General features: G+C 31.2%; 1 protein-coding gene across 2 annotated transcripts; it reads right to left on the bottom strand.

The window, feature by feature from the left end:
• Positions 1-440: 440 nt before the first annotated feature.
• LOC111384050 (ubiquitin receptor RAD23c-like) lies at positions 441-8,122 on the bottom strand. Of its 2 annotated transcripts, XM_023008264.1 has the most exons (13): positions 7,899-8,122; positions 6,684-6,845; positions 6,101-6,154; positions 4,227-4,303; positions 4,092-4,127; positions 3,811-3,988; positions 3,441-3,596; positions 3,290-3,355; positions 3,143-3,190; positions 2,946-3,052; positions 2,708-2,786; positions 1,372-1,419; positions 715-812 (listed from the first exon to the last, which is right to left on the bottom strand). In XM_023008264.1, the coding sequence occupies exons 1-12, from the start codon at positions 7,962-7,964 to the stop codon at positions 1,417-1,419; spliced, it is 1,032 nt and encodes a 343-aa protein (XP_022864032.1). In that variant the 5' UTR covers positions 7,965-8,122; the 3' UTR covers positions 715-812; positions 1,372-1,416. The 2 variants fall into 2 exon arrangements, with proteins under 2 accessions (XP_022864031.1, XP_022864032.1); XM_023008263.1 differs by lacking the exon at positions 1,372-1,419 and having other exon boundaries at positions 441-812.
• Positions 8,123-26,043: the final 17,921 nt, after the last annotated feature.

The following is a 26,043-nucleotide window of genomic DNA, read 5'->3' as shown; positions in this document are numbered from 1 at the left end:
AAAAATAAAAATAAAATCGAAAAAAAAAATGCTACAATAACCGAGAATTGCAATTCTCACCATTTTGGTGAGAATTGCAATTCCTTGAATTCATGGAAAATGGCTTATGTGGCACCAAACATGGAAATTCAATTCTAGGTAATAAAAAAAAAAAAAAAAATGGGAGGGGGGGGGGGGGGGGGATCTAATAATGTAAAAGTGGAAGATGGAATTGAAATTCCATTTTTCATGGAATTTCAATGACTATCAAACGCTACCGAAGTGATTCCAAATGGCCATGTCATTATTCCTTTGCACCCATATTATTTTTGGCCAAAAAAACGAAAAAAAAAAAAGAAAAAAAAAAAGAGGTGGGATTACGCTGTAAAGGATGCAATGGATTTCCAAAAAACAGAGGGTACTTTTATTGCCCAACATTGGTCGATCCAACTTACCAAACATGTCATAAGAGGCCATCTAAGGCTCGGTTAATGCTTCTATTGAGACATGAAAGTACAATAAGAGGGCAAATATTTAAACAGTTCTACCTTGTGTATCCAAAGTAAAAACTGTTCATCAGAGCCGTTACGAACAGAGTCATTAGAAAAAAACCATAAAAATCCATATGGCAATGAAAAGCCATTGCAAAATAACAGAAGGAAACAAGAAGTGACTAGTAAATGAATATGAAAAGAATCCAGTAACTTGAACCAGCTTCATTCATCAAATTCGTGCATGTGATCTAATAAATAGTTTGCTGCGAGTTCCTCGTTCTTGTTGCAAGCAAAATATACTTCCAATACCAAAGCTCGATCAAAACCCATTGCTTCAAGCTGCAAATCAAATTAACAGCTAGTCACAAGCAGAACATGATGTGACTGATAATTTACTTGTCATAGAAGAATAATACATGATTTGAAAATGACTTGCACTACCTATCAGCAAAAGAAATAGAATGCTCCATATGATTGTGACACTGTTAAGATACGTGAAGACAAAGATCACATGGCCATTTTTTCTGTTCTACTTCTATCATGGTTTTGATGATATCTTGAGGATTCAAACAAACAAACAAGAAAAGAAGAGGAAAATACTATGGAGGTGAGTCATCAACCCATACATTATTTTTCTGCACGTGTCTTATCAGTGAAATAATACCTTCATCAAGAGTTCAGGAGCTGGTAACCCAGGAGAGGGGGGTTGGGGGGGGGTGCATAAATACTGTCCGAGTTTAATTATAGTTACCAAAACTTAAATGAGTCTGATTGCAAATAAGCATGCTTCAAGTCAGAAATTAGCGTTTGCCAAATGTTATTCAAGAAGCCTTGCTGAAGATTAGGATGTTAATATTGGCAACATATCAGAATGTATTTTGGATAGATGAACACTTACCTCAGCACGACCAGTGTAACATGTTTAGAAATGTCCATTCACCCATCACTAAATGCAACAGTAAAATGCAATATTAACATACGAATTCCACAAATTCTGAGAAGACTATTATAACAAACATCGTGTCTTGTTTGCATTTCATAATTTCATTATAAGTTCCTTATAATTTAATGTCAAAGTCAGACTTTAATTTTAACTACACATTTTATTGAATCTACAGTTACTATCCAATTATCCACCACTCATTTCTATGACATTATAATTTCAGCAACTTGTAAAGAAACCCAAAACAAGCACTAAATCTAAATTGCAATACTCTCAGCATCATTCACTAATTATAAATTACCATTCCAATTTGGATAGGAATGGATAAAAGCTACCTAGAAGCATTTGAATTGACAATCAGCAAGCTTACAAGGCGGTATTTAGACATGGTCTAGATCCGAAACAAACCTAACCCAAATTTTCGGGTATTTAGCAAGTGGAATCTTCGGGTCCAAATTTAATTATCGAACTGTCATGATTCTATTCCATTCAGTTTGGTTCAATTCGATTTCCAAGTTCCGTACAATAATTGATTGTTTTATATTTACAACAATGCTACATAATTTTAGTTATGACATGTTCAATCTTAAATAACATAGTTCAATCCCATGATATCTTTTACGACTCCTTTTATCGAGTTCTTCATAGATTTGACTTTTAAAATCACAACCATTAAAAAATAGCAAGCCCATAATAATAAAGAGAAGCGGAGCCGAACTTTCAATTCGATTTTTCTAACATATGTTAATTTGATTAAATTGTGCTTGGTAGAAATTAGAAATAGGAAAATCATATCTTAAGTTTATGATAATCAGTTAGCGAATTTATTTCAAAAAAAATAAAATAAGTTGGCTTATTTAAAGTAAAAAAATTTGGGAGATTCGATTCTTGATCTATAGAACACAAAACCGAGATCCAAACTGAATCCATCAGTTCCCGATTTATATACCCGTTTGGGTATTTAACTTAAAAAGAACCGCTCAGGTCGGTTTGATTCGGTTCGGGTTGGTAAGAAAGTTTTGTCCAGCCTTATTGGTATTGTTCAGATCTTAAGAGTATAATATTCGCTGAGTGGCATCGAGATCCAATAGCAAAAACTATGCGATATTAGCTGTTAAACATACATTATCTCAAAATTAAGTATCAAGTTACTTCAAATTTATTCTATCAGCATAGACAACAGTACAAGTTACGGTTACCTAGTAGGAATGGTTGATGAAAATGATTATCTAATGAACTGTAATTTACGTATTTATCATAAATTGAACTAGATAGGAAATGAAAAACTTACACGTGCAATTGCCTCCCGCTCTTCCACTGTGACCGACAGAGTCTGTGGCATTGCTTCAGCAAGCTGCCCAAGCATGTTCCTAAACCATTATTGTAATTATGTTATCAATCATGAGAAGAGGCAAAAAGAATTAAGGGTGGAACACAGATCTAGAGGAACATGATAATAAAGGCATATAACCAAATGAAAGTTGCAGTGTGGACCAAGATATAGGTAAAACTATAGCAGAACTTCTCACCCCTCCCCTTCAACTGGTTCATTTATTAGGCGTAGGAAGTCAGCCTGATGCTCCTGAATTAACCGCACTAATTGTGGATTTTGCTTTCCCAGCTCTTGAAGCATAGGCTGCAGGTCCCAAGAATGGTGTCATTACAAGGAAAAAAGGAGCATTACAACCCCTGAACTGAAAGTGTATTGGATATCCAAAATCAGTACCTGCAATATTTGTGGATTGGCTTGGACCATGGCTCGCAGAGCTTGAAACTGGAAAGAGGTGAAGAAAGAATGAATAATATAATAAAAACATATATTTTTTTTTTGTTTAGAGAATAATGTGTTTCAGATGAAAAGCATCTTCCATACCTGTTGACTATTCCGAAGAAAATCTAAGGTGCCAGCAGTTGCATTTGAGCCTAAATTTGGAAGGCCCTGGTTCCAGAAGATAAAACCAATTAGAAGTCATTTCCTTCGTTCTTTCATAGAAGATCAAATTATAGTAAGAAAAATTTCCTGCCTGCGGGAAAAGGTCTAAAGGATTAGCATTGGGCCCACTGGAAGGTACTGCTGGCTCTGTGGCCTGTGTCAAAGAATTCATAGGCTGCCCGCTAGCAGGAGGTTGAGCCACTGGAGGTTGGCCTGCAGGAGGAACTTCTGCTTGCTCAGGAATACCCTGAAATAAAATCCTTCCCCTAGGTTATAAAAGATGGAACTAAAGTAAACAAGAATGGAAATTCCAGTTCTCAATAAACAATGCAAGAAACCAGAGGACAAGAATTCGTCTATGCAGTTCTTGCAGTCATATTTTTCATTTTGGCAAAAGGAAAGTGTGGTCACCATAAAGGTAAAATCTGGATAAGTTGAAGAATCCTTGAGAGAAGACTCACTGAATAAAGGTACTCAACAGCCCTCTCTGGATTGTTATATGCGACACGTAGAGCACGAACAACTGTGTCTCTATCCCAGCTTCCTCCACCTATATCAAGAATTTCTTGAACAGTAGCCTCCAAGTTACTTCCAGCAACAAGATTTGACGCTGCTTGACCATAGACATCTGTCACTGAACTGTTATGAACAAAAAAAAGGCAAAAAATAAAAAATAAAAAATTATTACTGAATAGTGCAAGAACCGTCAGAAAGTTATGTCTTCAAGAACATAGGTACTCACGAAAGGGGAGAAGGCGCAGCAGGAACAGATTGTGCACTACATCCAATAGAAATTGAAAAGGTTAAACTAAAACTTGAAACAGAAGAATCTCTTTACCTACATAACTGAAAACTAGACCAATGAGATGGAACTCACAGGACAACTGTTGATGCAGGAAGCTCAGGTGCCGTTACAGGCTGCGTTGGCAGGGGTGTATTATATGCAGGTTGGGTCTGAAAAGAGGAAAAGAATTAGTACTCATCCCACCGATCAAATGCAAGCAAACTTCATAATAACATTTACATGTACATCAACTTCCCTTCTTGAGGTAATAGTACATCAAGAAATGCAAGCCTTTATCGAGATCATGGATTTGGCACATTAGTAAGATACAAGGAACTATATTTGTACAGGAAGCACCTCGAGGATATAAACGAAATTATTTTAGTGAGTCTGCCAAGGGCTTCAATGACATCCCAATGGTTAACACAAGTAGACAGAACTCACTCCTAATCAGCTATGATGCACCGACACGAACACGTGTTCGACACGATACGTGTTAAATATGCTCACACGTGATTTAAAAAATAAATAAAAAATACCGACACAACGTGTCACCAACACGCTGATTAAATTCCTAAAAATTCTTCATTTATATAATATAAATTTAGAATTACACTTGTTATTAATTTTTATTATTGAAATCTTTTAAAAATAATACATATTTGTTATTTACTAATAATTTTGAATTAAAATATATAATATTTTTAATAAAAAAGAAAAATATTTATGACAAAGTGTCCGAGAAGTGACAGTATCAACACGGAGTGTCAGAGTTATAGAGCTAATTAGATTTTATTTCTTAGTTACCGAGGTAACATAACAATATTTTACATGTTGGCAACATTATACAAGCGTACAATGTCAAATAACAGCTAACACAAATTAAATCTATCAAAAAAAAAAAAAAAGCATCCAAAATTAGGTCTACTTCATAACCTCAATAACATGCGAATACATGTAGCATTGAGAAAGTTACCAGAACAAATCAATCAACGAGTGAAGTATCTACTATTTAAATACAGGGCAGCAAACACATCTTGGGTATTTTTCACCCTATGGTGGAGGCAGCTATTTTACCAATTTGAAAATAAATTTTGACGGGATTTATGTTCTTGTATGGGGAAGTAGGGTCTGAAGAAGTCTGCAGATGAACACATTATCTTTAGGCATTGTACCAAATTCAAAGTTCAGGAGGAAAAGAAAATTGAAATCTTCGAATTCAGGGCCAGTTACCCCTAGCTTGGCCCCCTCTAGATTAGCAATTGCATGCATGGTTGTAAGAGTGCAAAGGTGAAATGCATAATACATTAGAAAATACGCCGCCGTTTGGCCCACATTACATCTCATCAAATTAAATTAAAATTTTCTCTCTCCTATTTTCAACCACACAATCTTCAATAAAACAATATTACACGCAGATTGAAACCTCCATTCTTTTACAAACATCAAATTAAAAAAAAAAAAAAAAATCTATTCCCCCATTATAATCAAAATTAATGAGGGCCAAACGGGGCTACAAGGAAAAGACATTCAATCTTGCAAAAGAGCATGTGAGTGATTGCATGTTATTTACTTTTACTTTATTCAACCATTTCCCAAAGGTAAGTAATCCATATCAATCCCTTGCCCAAACTAATGGGATATATATATATATATATAGACGCACACACTGATTAAACACCAAGCAAAATTGTGTTAGATGCACTCACAGTACTTGAAGGAGTAGCAGATGCAGTTGAACCCTCACTCGATGAAATGAGGGCCAAACGGGGGCTACAAGGAAAAGACATTCAATCTTGCAAAAGAGCATGTGAGTGATTGCATGTTATTTACTTTTACTTTATTCAACCATTTCCCAAAGGTAAGTAATCCATATCAATCCCTTGCCCAAACTAGTGAGATATATATATATATATAGACGCACACACTGATTAAACACCAAGCAAAATTGTGTTAGATGCACTCACAGTACTTGAAGGAGTAGCAGATGCAGTTGAACCCTCACTCGATGAAGCCTTCTTCTACAGTAGTTACACAGTGCAAACATAATTAGTTGAAAATTCAGTGTTGTGACAAGAAGGTATAAAAGCTATCCTATTAAAGAAATTCTCTTTCGAAATAAATGCAAGATTAGATTGGAATCTAGGAAATTGATACTATTTTCATCCTATATAAAACAAAGCTAATTAAAATGTAAAAAATAAATATATAAATAAACCAACAAATTGGCACAGCCACTGATACACACACACACCACACCACACCACAACACGTGCACACGCACAACTTAACAAAAAAAGTAAAGAAAGGGAAGGGAAGCATTGGATTACACCCAATAAAAACTGCTTTGGTTGCAGTGCAATAGGCAAATGTAGCTGAAAAAGTTTGATCATCTACTCTAGACAATTTGGTCCTCCTATATCATATTAGCGACGATACATTTCTATCAACTTGTACACCTATGATCTGCAGATCTTATTGATATGATCTTCATGCTTCTCAAGCTAATCATGTGGAAGTCACGGGTTTGGATACATGGATAATAGGTACCTTGCTCAACATAATGACAACAAAACTTTTTTCGGCAACTTTGTTCTCCACTAGTGTGGTCTCATCTTTAAGAACTTTCCCCTGATGAATAAGCATCTGCTGGGCAGCAGGATAGACATCTGAACCCTGACTTGTTTCAATATTCTTCTTCACAACTGTCACCTAATAAACCACCAAGAAAGATCAAACTAACAGAGAACCAAAAAATTGAATACACAAGCTTATGTGGCTGTGACAACCAGCCACTCAAATAATTGACTGTCAATTATAATTTTAAGTACAAGGGGTTCAGGATTAAGGAAAAATTACATAAAATGCAAAATATACATAGAAACGAATATATTCTCAAAAAATGTTTAGCATGTCAAATACTTTGGCAGGCTGAGTATTAGTTAAATGAGATGCAGTGGAGCCAACGTTAACTGACAAGGATATGCTGATTCAGCGTCTTCCTTAATTATTACATTTGTCTGTAGTAAAATTAGACAGATTCTGTTGCAAATCATCTGTCCAAACAAAAAATGCTTGTTCCTGCAAAGATCCCATTATGAACTTGCACAATGTTAAGATTATATCGATGATTCAGATGACTAAAGAAGAATAAATAATTATTGAATTGTGAATGCTTTTCTGAAGAGGATTGAGTGGTAAAATATAAGGAAAACAGTGGGATCTATAGCAGTAACACTTTCTGCTGGACAATTACCCCATTTAGATATTTTAATAGTAAACAAAACGCCAATTACCACCAGTACTTTTCCTTGCTCTCCACTCCACTTCCTTCCACTCAGACTTCAATTGACATAATTTTTTTATTATTATTATTTTTTTTACTATCACCTTCTAATTGACGAGATTTAATTAACTGTCAGAAAACTCAAAACAATTAACATAGTTTGATAGAATGTTCAGCGAGCAATAGCACGTAGTAACACCACCATAGATTGAGAATCTGTACTGAAATTGAAAATTCAAGGCAATAAGCCAGTAGGGATGGGAAAAAAAAGAAAATGAAAGAAAAGAAACGAATTTCAAGACCAAAACAGTGAAAATTTGAGAAGAAATTCCGTACAAGACAATAGAAAACCCAGAACCCCAAAACCCACAGCAATATCGTAACCCTAATTAAAAATTAATTCAATTTAACATATTCTATACACTTCATCAGAAAATATTATGCATAAAGAGAGCGTGAGAGGAGATAAGTGGGTGTACGGTATCTTCCGGTTTCACTTCGATCTCGAAGTGACTGCCTTTCAGGGTTTTCACAAAAATCTTCATCTCTTGACTTTTAATTTACGTCCCGTCGCCGGAAAAAGACGTCGCTTGTTTCTGTCTGTCGCCGTCGGCGATGTATATGTGTGTCGTTATTGGAGAGACCAAGTTAGACAATGAAACATGACGGGGCTCCAAGTGGTAATGGGTAGGTTGTAATAAGTTAAATTTGGGAATTTGGGGAAAAAAATAAAATTTCATATAGGGTTGGCAAAACTGTTTTAGGGCCGTTTGGTAGAAATTTTGAGAATTGATTTTTTGACCGTTAGAAGAAAAGTGGGGTCCACATATGAGAGAAGAAGTCAAAAATTACGGCTTGAATAGTAAAATAACGGTCAAAAAATCAATTTTTTGGGGCAAAAAATCTCTACCAAATGGGGCCTTAATTTCGTCCCATCTTGTCCCCTCCTATCCTGTCCTATCTCATCCAGTCCAATTTATATTTTCAATGGAAGGTGTTCCGGATAATTGGGAAATTAAGGCAAAGAAGATTGTCATCCCATCTCTTGCCTTTTATCTGATTTTATTTCATTTTTATCGTTCATGAACATGATTTTCGACTGGTCTTTTATTTTTTATTTATTTTAATTTTATACATTTAAAACTAAAATCGCTTTTGGAAAATAAAATTAAAAATAAATTTAGAATAATATTAGTTATTAGAAGTTTATGTGACAACACAATAATATTAAACGATAGGTTAAATGAATTATCGATATATGAGGTTCATTTTGTTAAATCTATAATTTATTGCTTACCAAAAATGGTGTAGGTCACCAATAGTGATAAATCTTATTACTCATAAAATGAAAAAAAGGGTCTTATTTTAGGACCTGCTTGGGTGTTTAGGCATACCTATTGATCTTGAACGTTTATGAGCGTATTGATTTTTGAGTAGTTTTAGTAGTGGATTTTAAAACTATCCGACATTTGTTTAAGATTTTATTATCCATCAGTTTTGAAAATATTTAAAATGAAAAAAATTACATATATTCCTCTTAGTAGAATTTTTTATTTATAAGTAATTTTTTGTATTTTATAAGTGAATTTTTGTCTTATATTAGTATTTTTATCTATATATAAGTTTCTTACAAGAAAATGATTTTTTACTTATAAGTAATTTTTAATTATACTACAATTTTTCTTATTTTATAAGTAATATATTTTACTTATAATTATTTTTTTACTTATAATTTTTTTTTTTTGCTTATAGATTATTTTTTAGTTAATATATTTTTATTTAAAAGTTATTCTTGGGTAGAAATAATTATCTTACCGAAGGTAAAATTAAAAGAGAATACAAGAAATTACCAAAACTCTCTAATTTGGTGGATTGAGTTAACTAGTCAAAATTACACTACATCGACTTTGGATGATTTTTAAACCATTCAAAATGATACCCAAAAAAACAAGCAAGCATCGATTTTGTTAACCTCTCATAAATGGTGTCATTCAAAATCAGTCCAAACTGGTGAAAAAATAAACTCCCAGGCAAGCCCTTGAAGGCCCTCTTTTATTATTATAAATAACTTTAGCTAGGCATTACCATTAAGTTTTCTTTCTTTTAACAATAAAAGAGAGAAAATAGATGGAATGTAACATTCCAAGATCAAACTTGAAAAACCCAAATGGTGAAAAACATATATTGAAGAAGAAGGTCAGCAAGCAATCATTTTTTCTTCCCAATAATCACCACAGTCGTGGCTCTCTCTTTGTTCTATTTGTGTATTGTTGGGTAATTGTCTCAAAAGTCAAAAGTTGAAGGACTTCTATTGTAAATAATAAAATATCGTTATTGTATAAAAGACTTCTAATTAAAGTTAAGAGTAGAATCCTTATAAATTTTGGTCTCCAATTTACAGCTAATTTTGGAGTCTTGCACATAAATGAATCCTTGTTGAGTTAAATGAGTCTTATTTGAGTTTAAGTTAAACTCTTTTACTTTGTTATTGATCCTATAAAGTATAAATAGTGGATGCATTTCATTATTTTGGGTGTGAACAGTGAGTTCATTTGAGAGGAAAATATTGTGAGCCTAACATCTTGAGATTTTTCATACATTGGGTAGAAAAGTAAGTGTTGTAAAGCTCGAGTTTTTTTTTTCTTTGTAATATTAAGAGATTGGGTTGATGAGTGAAATTCTATATAATTGTAACAATTTTACATATAGTGAAAAGTTTTGACGGTCCGTTTAATTTTTGCATTATATTCTTTATTTTTCCTTATTTGCTAATACTCTCTTGAATAACAAAAGATCATGTGGGTAAATGGAAATAAACGGAATTGACGTAAAATTTCCAACAAGTGGTATTAGAGCGTCAAGTGGTTCGAAGTATTGGAGCAACAGAAAAATATGTCGTCGTTGAAATATGACGTGAATAAATTTGACGGGAAAATTAATTTTGGCTTGTGGCAAGTAAAAGTTAATGATTTACTGATTCAAGTTGGATTGCACAAGGCTTTGAAGGGAAAACCAACCAAAAGTTTCGATAAAGAAGCTGAATCCAGTATAAGCAATGGGAATTGGAAAGAATTGGATTTGAAAGCTACACGCATGATTCCTCTTTGTCTGGCTAAAAATGTTTTTACAAATATTCATGGAATATCTGCTACAAAGGAACCATGAGAGAAGTTAGAAGAACTATATCACACGAAGAGCCTTTCAAATCGATTGTACCTGAAGGAGAAATTCCATTCATTGCGCATGGAGGCAAGTACGAAAATCTCAGATCATCTGAGTATTCTCAACAGGATTGTTTCAGAACTAGAATCTATTGGAGTGAAGATAGATGATGAGGATAAGGCGCTACGGCTCATCTGGTCTCTTCCATCTACCTATGAATATAACAAGCCAATTGTGATGTATGGGAAGGAATCTCCGAGTTTCGCAGAAGTGACAAGCAACTTGATCTCAGAAGAAAGAAGATTAGGGACAAAATATTCAATTTGACAATGCAGTGCTTATGACTGAAAAGAGGAAGAATGGCAACTCCATGAGGAAGAAAGCAACTTGTTGGAACTGCTTGGGATCGGACAATGCGTGTCTCCTGGCGGAGGGAGACGCGAATGTGGTGCTATAAAGTAAGATGAGAACGTTTTCATTGCATGTTGCCAGTTGCTATGATAGAGGATGTGTTCTTACTGGTGGGGTCAGCATATCTGCACATAACATTGACTGACATTTGATGCAAAGTGCGTAGGTATGTGGTGGTATTGTGATGCAAAGTCAGTGGGAGAGCTGCACCATAACTATCAGCGGGGTTGTTTCGACATGTAGCCGATGAAATACTCAAAGTTCGCAAATAATTCTGAGCGGTTATACTCATATGGTAGAGTATGAGACAATTAAGGTGTGTCAAAAGCTTAACTACTTTTTCCAAGTATTGTGATTAAAAGTTGTAGAAGAGATGACAAGATTTTGACTCGTTTTCGACAAGGTGGAGATTGTTGGGTAATTGCCTTAAAAGTCAAAAGCTAAAGGACTTCTATTGCAAATAATAAAAGTAGTTATTGCATGGAAGATTTCTAATTAAAATTGAGAGCAGAATCCTTGCAGAATTTGATCTCCAATTTACAACTGATTTTGGAGTCTTGCACATGAACGAATCCTTGTTAAGTTAAAGGAGTCTTGTTTGAGTTTAAATTTAACTCTTTTACTTGTTATTGATCCTATAAATAGTGGATTTTTTTTTTTATTTTAGGTGTGACCAGAGATTTGACCTGAGAGGAAAATATTGTGAGCTTAACATCTTGAGACTTTTCGTACATTGGGTAGAGAAGTAGGTGTGATAAAGCTCGAGTTTATTTTTCTCTTTGTAATGCTTGAAGATTGGGCTAGTAAGTGAAATTCTATATGATTGTAAAAATTTTTCATATAGTGAAAAATTTTGACGGTCCATTCAATTTTTGTGTTATATTATTTATTTTCCCCGTTTGCTAGTATTCTTTTGAACAACAAAAGATCCTGCGAGTAAATAGAAATAAATGGAATTGACGTAAAATTCCCAACATGTATGTGTTTTTCTACCTTTCTTAATTCAAAATAAAATCCAGAGAGTACCAAAAAACCCCATTTTTCTTGTGATCGATATTGCAAAGTTGGCCCTTCATCTTTGAACCAATGGTTGAAATCATTCTAATCCACCATAGACTATAATTTAATTAAGGAAAAAAATTCGAAAGTCGGGGTTAAGTATATCAAATTCAATTCTTAGGTGTCAAGATTAAAATGCAAAACACGAGTATTAGCTAATTAATTAAAAAATATTTATTAATTAAATTTAATAAAGTCAAAAATATATAATTAATGGTCACATATACATAATTATAGATTACAACTTTTTTACTGATTACATATTGTCAAATTAACTGGTTATAGATTATTTTGAGGTTACAAATCAAAAATTTTATAAGTCACAGATTATTTCAAGGTCACAAATAAAAAATTTTATAGGTCAAAAATAGAAAATTTATATGTCAAAGTTTATTATCGGTCATATATTTTCAAATTTATTAGTCATAAATTATCAAATTTTAATGTCACAGTTTAATATTAGTCACAAAGAATCAAAACATTGGTCACATACATCAAACACTACCAATACTTGTTACTAATCAATCAAATAGTTGGTCACAATCGCTATCACACCTCGTCCCACCACAACACCAACAACAAACACTGGTAACAACAAAACGACCATCGCCACACAATTGCCGCCTGCTCAACACCACCAAACCATCGCCAACAAAAAAGAACACAACGTCACGACATACCTCTTCCGATGGTGACATCGCTGTGCAGGCGATTCAACATCCTAAACCGCCAAATCCACCACCACAAACCACCACCACCACACAAAATACCATCATAACACATCTCAATCGCCATATCCACCATGCAACCAAGCAAACCACCAACGACCAAAAAAAAAAAAAAACACCAAGCAGAGTGGCGGGCAGCAATGTTCACAGCTCCATCATCTCCGATAATGGATGGAGCGCCTCTGTAAGAAGGGAAAATGTGTGGCGGTGCACAAACCTACACAAATTGGAGAAGATGTCAGTTGTCGCTTTGTGTACAAATCGCCGCTGTTGTGATGAGTGTAATTCACTCATTAAACTAAAACTTCTAAATCAAGTTTTTTGATGTGTTCTTGAGCATTTTTGAACGTTTTGATGTGTGTGTGTTAGTGTTGTTTTGTAGTTTGGACAATTCTCAAGAAAATACCACTATTGGGAGCCGGTGATGAGCAAAAATGATGATCAATGAAATGGAGCATGAATAAGCAAGTATTGAATAAGATTGGAGTGGAAAATAGGCTTGAAAAAATAAAGAGAAGAGGATTAAAGCAGTGGCATTGGCGCCACGGTGCCGAAAAAGGGGCGCCATAAGAAAAAGCCAGTAGAAACCTGGGCGCCACGGCGCCAAATTCAATATTGGAGTGGGAAATAGGCTTGAAAAAACAAAGAGAAGAGGATTAAAGCAGTGGCATTGGCGCCACGACGCCGAATAAGGGGCGCCATAAGAAAAAGCCAGCAGAAACCTGGGCGCCATGGCGCCCAAGGAAGAAAAAAAGAAGCAGAACATTGGGCGCCACGGCGCCAGACCTGGGCACCATGGCGCCCATGAAGAAAAAAAATGGCAGAGACTTGGGCGCCATGGCGCCCGTTTCCAAAACATTAAAATCCGGGTTTTTAAGTATCTTTTCAGCCCAAAAATCATACCCTAACCCTTGAGGACCCTTAGAAAATATAAATACCCAGCTGAGGAACAAGAGAAGGGGGTTGGACGGCCGAAGAAAGGAGGCAAGGATATACACTAATTGAGAGAAGATCGACCCGATTTTGGAGAAGAAGAAGGGAGAAACTGAGAAATCAAAACACAAGATTGAGAAATAGAGCAACAACCTGAGTTTTTTCTTATCTTTCTCTTCTTCATGAACTTTAATTTGTGTTTTATCATGTTCTTCTTCTCAATCATGAACTAAGTTATTAAATCTAGGATTTGATGTAACCTATTTGAGACACGATTCAATTTCTTTATAGTATTTCTATTTAATTTTCCAGAATTGAATTTATATCGTTCTTGCTTAATGCTTTTTTTTGCCTGATCACCAATTGAATAAATTGATGTTCTAAATTTGACGCTCGAGAGAGGAAAATTTAGGCGTGATCTAAGAACAATATAACCTAGGTTTGTAGGTTTCGAGAGAAAGTACGAATCTTTGAGGGTAAAACAAAAACCACGTACGTGATAATCTTTATATATTTAATTCGGAATAGAGATATTGTGGTTAAAATATAGAGATAGGTTCTATTTGATGCTCGAGAGGGGGAAATAGAATTAATTTAGGATTCTTGCCTATGAATTTGGGAAATATTTAATGGAAATATCTATACGGATTGAGAATTATGTCGAGAATATGGTGAAATCATTCCTTAGACATTACGTAAATTTGATTTAATCTTTAGAAATTGCCTCACTTTTATTGCACTATTTAATTCATTGACGTTAATTTAATATTCAAACATTAATTTAACACTCGATTGTCTAGATAAAGTAAACGCGGACACAATTATAGTACTCAGTGGAAGTCGAATATCAATCCCTGTGGGTTCAACACTTTTCAATTCTTTAATATACTACAAAACTTGACACCGTGCGCTTGCGGTATAAAATCACGTTATATAAATCGCGTGGCATGCTGCAATTCCACTCGTAGAGGCTCCAATCTCTTCATTACAATAGCATCCAGTGCTGCTTAAGTGGTGGCGATGACGAGTGCTCCGGCCGTGGCAATGAATAGCGAGGAGGACATGAGAGGAAGAGGAAGAAGATGGAGAGTGAGTGAGGAGAATGAAATGATATGGTTTTTAATTGAATTTTATGGAAATATCTAATATTTAACTATTATGTTAATACCTGATTTGTGAATAATGAAACTTTAACCCTATTTTTTAAATTGTAATATTGAAATGATGGGTATTATGTAATTTCCTCTTTAATTAAATATGAAACAATGGGCTAAGGCTCACTAGACCAACAATTTCTCCATCAAGTCCATGAGCGAGGTCAACCCAACTCTCCAACCCGTCGGTTGGACATTATTATGGCATATTCGACACAAAACTCAAACTTTTACTTAGTAACAACCTTGGTTAGTATATCGGCAAGATTCTTATCGGTGTGATTATTTTTGAACAGAATTTTTTTTCCTTAATTGCTCCATGGATCCGATGATACCTCATATCATTGTGTTTGGCGTGAGAATGATATGTCAAATTCTTACTCAACTCAAAAGAACTCTGGCTAGCACAATAAATGATATACTTTGCTTCACATTAAGAAAACATTGAGTTTCTCAATACACCATTTCATCCCCACGATCTCTTTCCCTTTTTCATTCACCGAAATATAACCAATTTAGTAGTAGATGAAGCTAGGCATATTTGTAATTTTGGACACAAAGAATTGTGTAATAGCCTGAAAATTCAAGTCATTTTAAAATTTATTTATTTTCAAAAATTTGGAAAAATCATAATTTAAATAAATTAGTAAGGGACCAAGTTATAAGCTATGACATATTTGAGGACTAAATCGAATGAGGTCAGAAAGTTAGAACGAAAGTGAAAAATTGGAAGTTAGTGGATATTTTATCATGACCGGACATCCATCATTAAAATGTCATTGCGAGTCGTACATTTAAGAGTTAGTTTTTACAAGTAGGCTCGTTTAAAAGTTTGTGTCATGACTTTCATTTTGACACTCAATATGCATAATTTTTTGATCGGTATGAGTGTTTCAAAATGCGTACAAAAATAAGACCTAAAATATAGAGTTGCTGAATTTTTTTTTATTTTTATTTTTTGAAATACTAGATTTTTTTGATCAAGTTGGCCTTTTGGGGATATATAGAAGTGCATTAGCTATAGTTACCGAATCAACGTGTTTTTTTTTTTTTTTTTTTTTTGTTGATATCCAGGTATCCATCTTACAGTGACTAAATCCTGGAGTCTACACCTTGGCCCCTCAAGTTGCAGACAGGTTAAACCGCAGATTGTGCCCCAAACTGACCAGTGGTCAAGAGCCCTCCCAATTGATCTGCCAAAGTGTCAAGCAAGTCGTTTGTCATCTTTGCACCTTGCCTTCTAGAATAAATCATGCCTTCCAGGAGAATATCTGCCTTCCAAGAGCTTTCCAGAAATCGAACTCACGACTTCTGATCTGTCAGCTTTGAAAAGCCCTCATCTTTGCCAGTTGGGATGTGCCCTGGGGGGCGAATCAACGTGTTTCTTATTTGCTGCGAAGTAGACGATGAGTTATTCAAAATGATACAAAGAACACCCGCATTATTACCAGGGCACGAATCTCAACTAATTAGACGAAATTCAGATCCTAACTATTAAAATTGTCCATATTTCATTTCAATAAAATAATCTATTTCGTCTTTCAATGTTTGGCATCTTATTAAGGGTCAATGTGACAGATTTCGATAACAAATTTAGCAAATTTTGATAAATTTTGATAAAAATATTTGTTTAAAAAGTTAATAAAAATTGTGAATTCCATGAAATGTGATTAAAATTGAAATTTCATTAGCTGAAAATTTGATAAAATTTATGCAAAATTTTACGAAATAAGCATTAAGTATAAGTTATTATAGAAGATGAAATAAGCATTTCAAGATCTTCATGATGAACTTGCTTGGCATTGTCCATGGTGCACATGTATGTATACATTATGTGGAATAAATAAGTACTATCAAAAGTTACTTTGGAAGATTTTTCTATTTGATCTATCACCATTCATTTTTATTGAAAGGTTTATATTACCCTTAATGAAAAGATTATTTCTATATTGCAACATATATCTTAATCTTTTAAACATTCTATCTTATATTTTCCTTGTTTCGAATATTTGAATATAATTTCATTCTATGATTTAATAAATTGGAATAATCTGCAACATATTGTTCACATTTATTATTTAATATATTATATTATTCAGAAGATGCATTCATATTTTCTAATTGAGAATACATATTTTTTATTACTTCTAACATTCTTTCTAATAAATTATCCAATCTTTTAATTGCATATCCTGACATTTATTCAAATGATCATCAAATCATGCAATTAATCCTTACGATTCTTTAAGATCTTAAAAAGATTTATTCTAATTTTAGCAAAAGTTTAATAGTTTTACCTTAGGTTTGATCTGGACTTATATTCTTAAAATCGAGTGACCTTCGAACTCTGAATCTGTAAACTGCTTCATTCAACGACCTTCTGCCTTCGTGGAATTGTTACTGTTTCAGTTACTTGCTCTCACTGTATCAATTTCTAAATAATGAAATCCTAGACTTTTATTAAAGAAAAACTTTCTTTTTACTAAAATAAGAATGAAACTTTTTTATCAGATCTATCAAAAATCTATGGGAATAAAGATTTAGAAACTCATATTCATATAAAAAATATTGAAATTTTATTTTTATCAAAATTTATATAAGACTTCTATTTGATACAAAGGGATTTCCAGAAAAAACTGATTTTTCAAACTGGGAATGGGCTATTGCTTACAACTCGAGATTTCAAGATAAGATGAGATTCTATTTCTCTATAACAATGTCTTTATTTATACAAGTTTATGAGTCTATATTACATCATTGAGTACATTAGAAAGACACATTTGCCTCTCTATTATTTTCCTCCTTGGGCCTACATCTTTACATATTACTTCTACTTTTTATCCAAAAAGCATATTTTTCTATTATTACTCTTTATTTTCAATGTCTTCACATGTACATCTATTATTGTTGTCCATTCATTTTTGACAAAAGTGCTCTATTATTTTCTTCATTTTTTCACATGTAGTTGGGGCACTCCCTTAGCTGGTAGGATTCTTTTATAGTGGTAGGACATCTTGAAAATTGATGTATATCAAATTTTGTAATATAGTCTTTTAAAATTTCTGATTTTGCATATCCTCCATTGGATACCAACATCCAATTTTCATATTAGCACAAGCACGAGAGTTTTTTATCAAACAAATTTTTGGCAATGTTGTAGATGGCTTTAATTCCAAGTGCTCTTCTATGTCTGATCCATGATTTTGTCACTGTTGGAATTTTTCTATTATTTTCTGTAACATCAATTTGAAAATTGGCTGCAACATATCCAATTGAGATTATATGTTCAACGGGATAGTAAACAATTTCATCATTTTCTGGACTGATTGAATAGAATTTCAAATATATTTTCCTTCACTTGATAAATCTGGATACTTCTATAATGAATATATCATCAAATTTCGAAATTTCAATAATATCTTTTCCTAGATGTATCAAATCCATGAATCCATAATCTACCATAATTTTTATAAATGAATGGTCGCCTCCTTCTATGACTGTTACTTTGGGGTAAACATTATTTCCAGGAGAAATGAAATATGAATCACTCATTTTTATTTCATAAGCGATTTTCACTATTTCAGCATATTTTTCTTTTTTTGGATTTAAAGGGATTTTATTTTCTTGGTCTATGATACTGATTGTTTTGGTATCTCTTTTATCTCCATGTATTATAATTTTCTTGGTTGATGATACAGAAATGGAATCTCCTTTATTATCAGTTGGTATGTTGTCACGTCTGGGTCCACTGCTGCTTCCAGCTGTCCCTGTTTGGTATTGATTTGGAAAACTCATTTCTGAGCTCTTTGGTATATCTGTCTCAGACAATATATCTTTTAGTTGTGCTGCAATAGTATCAACATAATTTTTGAGTTCTATGGCATATTTATGATGCTGAGTAGTGATATTCAATAATATTTTTATATCTGAGTTGAACGTCTCTGAGATCTGGGTTGCTCCAGAGTGTATATCTTAGGATTCTTCTTGAAGAAAATCCGCTCTTTTTTATATATGTAGGATAGATTGGTATAATTTCATGGCCTTGGCTCTATCCATCACCAAATTTTATGTTTCTGCTGAGAAAATCTGTAAGAAAATTATTAACTCCTTTAATATGGACTATATAAAAAATATAAAATGCTAAATAAGCTTGTCATCTATGGAGCCTTCTATATTGGGGTTCTGATGATAATTTATTCATGACTAATCCCGCAATTTGAGAATTATCAGTTTCAACAATAATTTTTTTGGACAATAAGAATAATTGGAACTTCTTTATTCCTCTAATAATTGCTAGTAATTCTTTCTCATGAGTAGTATAATTTATTTCTTCTTGGTTAAAGGTTCCATTTGAATATTTACAAATTTCATTTAGATCTGTTTTTAATATTGTTGCCCAATATTTATCTGAGGCATCTGTATTAACAATTAAATTATCTTTTTTATCTGGTAATCTTAATTTTGGTAAAATTTTGCATTCTTCTTTTAATGATTTAACAATTTCTGTATGTTCTTCATTCCATCCTTTAGTATTTGTTTTTCTCAGTAAAACTTGGATTTTATATATATTTTTAGAAAGATTTTCAATAAATTCTTCCGCATAGTTTAAACATCTTAAGAATTTTTGTATTTGTTCTTTGAATTCTAATTTATCTGGAAAACTCTCTATCTTTTTGGATATATGAGTCTGTAATTTTATCCCTCTTTTATCTATTGATAATCCAAAAAAGTCTATCTCTTGTTTTTCTATTATATATTTCTTTTTAGATAGTACAATTCCTTCTTTTTTTACATTCGTTAGTAAATTGGATTAAATGATTACTATGCTCTTCTTTACTATTAGAACATATTAATATATCATCTATATAAACTATTAGAAATTTATTAAACTTTTTAAATATATTATCCATCTTTCTTTGATATATTTGTGGTGCATTTTTGGGCAAAATGGCATAACTAACCATTCATATATTCTTTGAGATGTGCTAAATGCAGTATATTGTATACTATTTTCTTCCATTTTTATTTACCAAAATCCTTATTTACAATCAAATTTAGAATAATATTGTTTTCCTCTTGTAAGATTTATTAACACTTCTTTATTTGGTAGAAAGTAACCATAAAGGCCGGACTACTATGAGGTCCATTACTAGGTCTAATAAGTTTTTATTCTAACAATTATTTTATCTGATTTTTAAATTCTTGTGTATCTTCTATTGTATACATCATTGGTCTAACTCTTATTCTAACATTTTCTGTTAATTCTATTTTGACTTTTGAGTGATGTGGTTTCCAAAATGATAATGGATTTTCTCCATAAACATTTTCTAGTTGTTCAATGATTTTTTCTATATTCATTTCTATTCCTGTTTTTAAAACCTTTTTATATATTATTCTTTTATTTTTTATTTCATTATAAATAAATGGTTTTTTCTCCCATTTATCACCACGCTGGGCTGACTGAACTCTATAAAGTTTAAATTCTCTAAAAAATTTTAATAAGTGTCCACAAGGTGTTTGTAGTATTATCATTTAATTATTTTGTTTATAATATTGAAATTGTTGTATAAAGTCATTTCCTAATAATATATCACATTCTAATTTATCATATTTCTAGATTTTATTTATTGTTACTTGTTTACTTCTAAGAATTATATTAACTTTATCAGCATTATTAATTATTTGAGTACTTTATCCTGTAACACCAGTTATTTTTATATTACTATTATTATTCCATGATTTTATTAAAAAACTTTTAAATATTGTTATATCACTTCCTGTATCTATTAAAGCACAAATTATTATACTTGTTTCAACAATAGTAATTTGTATATACACAGCTAATGGAAAACTTATCTGATTATTCATCTAATTCTTTTTATATAATGTAATTTGTCCATTATGAACAATATATAATCCTTCTCTTTTTATATTATAATCTTCTAATTCATTGAGAAAACTCATTCCTAAAAGTATATGTGGATTTATATCCATACTCTTATTTATATAACATGGTACTAAAAGATCTATTCCTCCTATTTTTATTGGTACCTTAACTTCTAAATCTGTTATATGTACTTGTCCATTAAAATTTACATACTTATATGGTTCAGTTTTATGAGTTATTAATCCTTTATTTTTGATTGAAGCTATATGACATTCACTAGCTCCTGTATCTATTAATATATTTGGTCCGTTTATACTTTCTCTTCCATTATAATATTCTCCTTCTATTTTCATATTTTCAGTATTCCTATATAGTTTTACATCTTTTATTTTATTGATTTCTTCTAGCTGATTTTTATTAGGTATTTTAAAACTATTGATCTTTTAATTAATTTTTCATCCTTAAATATAATACTATTAGAACATTCTCATTCGTTTAATTCTGTTATTTCAAGTTTGTTTTTTGTTATATTAAATTCATATTCCTCAGGAATTAAACTTATTTGTTTATTTGGTTCTATTATTTTACTAATATTTTTACATTCTTTATGAACTTCAATATATGGTTTGTTGGAATAAATATTCCCGTAATTAGAATTTGTAAATGTATATAAAGCTCTATATTCTATAGTCATAATTTGATCACCTGATTGCATGATATCATCCTTATGAAGTTTAAAATGTAGTCCTAAAACTTCATTAAAATTTCTATTTTTTAATGATACACAATATTTTATATAACATGTAAACATAATTTTTTGATATGCTAAATTTCCTTCTATTGTTCCTAAATGACTATTTTTTAAGTTTATTATTCTTCCATCATGTAACGTTATAGTTAAATGTGAATCCATTCCTTCTCTAAATAGTGATTTAAACATTATTTGTATTCCTACTAAATAAACATATTGAATTTTTTCACTTTGTTTTTTTACTAATCTTTGTTAATAGTTTTTCAACTGTATTTTTGGTTAAGAGATTTAATTTATATTGCCCATAAGTTGTCCTTACATCTATAGTTTTTTTTTATTTTGTGATATTCATTTATTGCTATTCTTTCTCTTTTCCAAATTCTATCAAAAACTTCCCATTTTTCTATTTTTAAATCTAATGATAATTTTTGTAATTTTTTAAATTTGTTGTTATTAAAAGTGACTTTTAATCCATATCCTTCTATTCTTCATATTCTTGTATATTTATATTATTACTTTCTATTTCTTCAATTTCTTTATTCAGATCCTGATTCATTCTCTGTTTCACTTATATATACTTCTTGATCATAGTATTCTTCAATATCTGATATTTCACTTAATTCATCTTTTATTTCTAAATATTCTTTTTATAATATTCTAATTTTCTTTTTATCACAATCAGGACTTATATGACATATTTTTCCACAATGTCAACATTTACATTGACTTTTATTTTTCTTTTATTCTTCTGTTGATTATATGAGTTATTTTTTCTTTTGTAATACCTTCTCCTAGGATTTATATATATATTTTTTTTATTAAAATTTCTAAATTTTTTAAACTTTTTATTTTTATACTTTCTTTTATTTTTTCTTTCAGGATTACATCCATATTGCACATAGGTTTCCATATCTTCACAAGATATTTTAGTTAATTTTCCTGATTTTTTCATTAATTGTCTTTGTTGACATATATATGCAAGTCTTTCAAATAAAAAAATTATTCTTGAACTTAAAGTTCTAGGTATCCTAGTATTATCTCTAACATAATTTTCAAGTTCTATTTTAAAATATATTCTCCATGAACCTAATAACTTATTATAATACATGTATTGGTATACTTCTTGATTTTCATTACTATAAAATTGAACATAATAGTAATTTTTAAATTCACAAGTATATTCTTTAATTTTATACATATTACATATTATTAAATTTATTAATTTTATTCTAGCATTATCTTTTTCTCTTATTGATTATTCTTCAACATTTCTTATCCAATTTTCTCTATATTCTACCAATTTTTCTATACGTTGTCTATCTAACTTGATTATTTCTGTTTGTACATTTCTTTTTATTAATGTTTTTGTATCATTGCTTATTTATTCCCACCAATTTCTAACATCTCCGTCAAAGGATACTATTAAGAAATCTATTCTTCTTTCAGTATTCTCCCATGTGTCATCTTTGTTATATAAAAAGAATAATATCATTGAATCTGCCCAAGTTAATAATGATTTTTCAGTATCTATTTTGCAATTTAAATCTAGTTTTGTTCCTCCATGATTAATTGGTTTATCATAATTATCATTTAATTCAAACCTATCTTTATATTTATTTACTTTGGGTAGTTGTCAATCTCTTGCTTTATCATAGAATTGTCTATATGATTTACTATATATGTGTGCATAACTTTCATATCATGTAATTCTTGTTTAGAGGTTCTTGTTGGATTAGGTACTCCTCCAGTATTCATTAAAACTTGATATTCACTTATATCAGTTAAGCTTAATTGATCAAAATTTTCTATTAGCAAATCTAATTCTTCATTCATCTTCTTTTTCTTCTACTTTTAATTTTCTTAATGATTTTTCTCTAGATTCTTCTTCATCTTCTAATATTTTTGGTAATATATTATTTCTTAATTTATCATCTATGTTTCCTATTTCTATTACTATATTCTCTTTTTCTATAAGTTTTTTTTTTTTTATCTATCTTCTTATCTTTATTTTTATTATTTTCTTTTAGTTCTCTAATTTTAATTTTTAATATATTTATATCGTTTCTTGTTTCTTTTACTTCATTTCTTAAATCTTGTACATCATTTATTAATATTTTTATTAATGATTTTAATTTTTTCATATATTCACTTATTGACATCTTAATTTTTTCTTATTTCTAGCTCATAGGTTAATTTGCATCTTTTACCTTCCTTTTTATCTATTATTTTTCTAAATCTTCTCTCAACTGTATCTGGATATACTAATTCCTCTTTTTACTATAGTAAAATATTTACTCTTAAGTTTTAATTTTTCACATCTTAATTTTATAATTGTCTATTATTTGGTACTCTCATTCCTTTTGGTATTAACATTATATTTCGTATTTTCTCTAGTATTTTTTCCATTTTTATAAGTAATTTATTTAATTTTAAATGTGTATCACTACTTGTACTCATACTTTTCTTTATAATATAAATTATTTTCTTCACCTTCATATATATTAATAATTTTTTCATATGTATATATATCTTTTATTTTTTCTATTATTAATATATTTGTTCCTTTATTTCTTTAGGAAGTTCTTTAATTATTTTTAATGTCATTATTTTTAATCTATTATGAATAGGTTTTAAAAATATATAGCTACATTTTTCTTCTTCTAAACACCAATAATGATCTATTTTTCTTATTTTTATTTCCATGATCTCTATAGCTCTGATACCAATAAAAGGGGTGCTACTTAGAGCGAACAAAAATCAAATAAATCAAAAAAAAAAAATCTAATAAATCAAATAAATTGGTAATCAATTAAAATTGAAGCAATATTTATTTTTTTAAGGATTAAAACAAAAGATTTCTATTTTTCATTAACTTATTATGTAATATTATAAAGGAAGATATTTTGGGTATCATAATTAGCCAAAGGTTATTTTGGAAAAATGACTTTTATATTTGGGTCATTTCCATGTATTTCCCAATTACTTTTTGGTAAATTATTTTCTTTATGAACATATGTTGTGTTAACAAAATTAGATGTCGTCCCTGAAAACAAAATCATCGCCAATGTTGGCGACGATGATTGTCACTAGAGAGAGAAGTGTAAGGCGTATATTCTAGGACGTCCGCTGCATGAACATCAGTTGGCGTCCCACGTGGCGTGACTGACGATAGCAACTTCGATGGACTAGCCACAGAGGATTGATGCGCATTTGGCTCAGTCGGAATGAGTTGTGGCCAAGTATCGTGTTCCTGGGAAAGGTCAACAGTCCCTTGATGATAAAGACTTGAATCAGTTATGGTAACAATTTCTCCCTTTTTCCCTTTCTCTTAATCCTTGTACATTGTACGCTATTTTTCTATAGTGTCTTTATGTGTCCTATGAATCTCTGTCAATGTGATTACTAAACTTCAGTTTTTTTCAAATTTTCTTGGTTTGGTCAAGTTATAGAGACTATACTGTGAAAATGTTGATTTTCAAATAGGGATTGAGTGCTCTTCATCTTTCGATCAATGTGTCTTGATCACATGAATATATACAATTTAGCATAGTTTTTTTTTTAATATCGGTTAATGTTAATTATATTGCATAAAAATTCATGTACAGAGCAATACAAAAATCAAGTAAAATACAGTTACACTGGCATTCCCAGGCAAAAGCAAAGATCAAATGAAACACAATGGAGACAATCTCTAAACCCATGGCTAAAGACTCAAAATGAACTAAAACATACGGGTACAAGGAGAACATGACCTTTTACACGTGTGTTTTAATTTGTCTTACAACGCTATCAACTAATGGTTGAAGATTCTCAAATACCTTTTTGTTTCGTGCCATCCATATGTGGTAATACGTGCCATCAACTAATAGTTAATATCATCTTGACATCTTATTCTGGGTACTCAACATTGTACTCTCATGTTGCTGTGTTTGTTGAAAATTTTATATTTTATTGTGTTGATTTTTTATTAATATTTCACGAGAATTGATTTTATGGAATAGGTTCTTTTGAGTGTAAATATTTGATTCTTCAACCAAATAATTGGCACAAGTAAAATAAAAATTAAAACATTCTTAGAGTCAATTCAGAAATCTTGTTATTTATGCAATAGGTATGCGTTTCTATCACTAAATTGCAGGTTTTTCCCTTTATCTTTTTATATATAGATTATGTTTTTGTACTAGGATAATGTGTATTTAACTTTTTTTCCTTTGTGATTATTGCTCGTGGACTAGTAACTTAATTAAGTAGCGGAATATTATTCTTAAGGGTTCCAAGGTTGTTCTTGACTAACTGTATTAAAGTAAGAGTAATATTATTTAGTTCATTGGAATTGCAGCCCCGGTTTAGGTAGCGTTAATGTGGCATTAATTGATAAGTAGAATTAAATAACTCATTTAATTTCACATTTAATTTAACCTATTATCTAGTAGAATTAAATAACTCATTTAATTTCACATTTAATTTAACCTATTATCTAGTACTGCATAAACTGGAGTTGCAACCCTAGTGGGGCTACATAGCATTACTCTTAAAGTA

This window comes from Olea europaea, unplaced genomic scaffold, assembly GCF_002742605.1.
Source record: "Olea europaea var. sylvestris unplaced genomic scaffold, O_europaea_v1 scaffold2826, whole genome shotgun sequence".
NCBI lineage: Eukaryota > Viridiplantae > Streptophyta > Magnoliopsida > Lamiales > Oleaceae > Olea > Olea europaea.
This window is presented reverse-complemented; position numbering and strand designations above follow the sequence as displayed.

Excerpts from the sequence above, each read along its gene's own strand:
- LOC111384050 (XM_023008263.1), bottom strand. The coding sequence starts at position 7,964 with ATGAAGATTTTTGTGAAAACCCTGAAAGGCAGTCACTTCGAGATCGAA. Across the intron at positions 3,597-3,810 it reads CTGTTGAGTACCTTTATTCA|GGTATTCCTGAGCAAGCAGA; the intron begins GTGAGTCTTCTC and ends ATTTTATTTCAG. Across the intron at positions 3,191-3,289 it reads TTCTTCGGAATAGTCAACAG|TTTCAAGCTCTGCGAGCCAT; the intron begins GTATGGAAGATG and ends ACCTCTTTCCAG.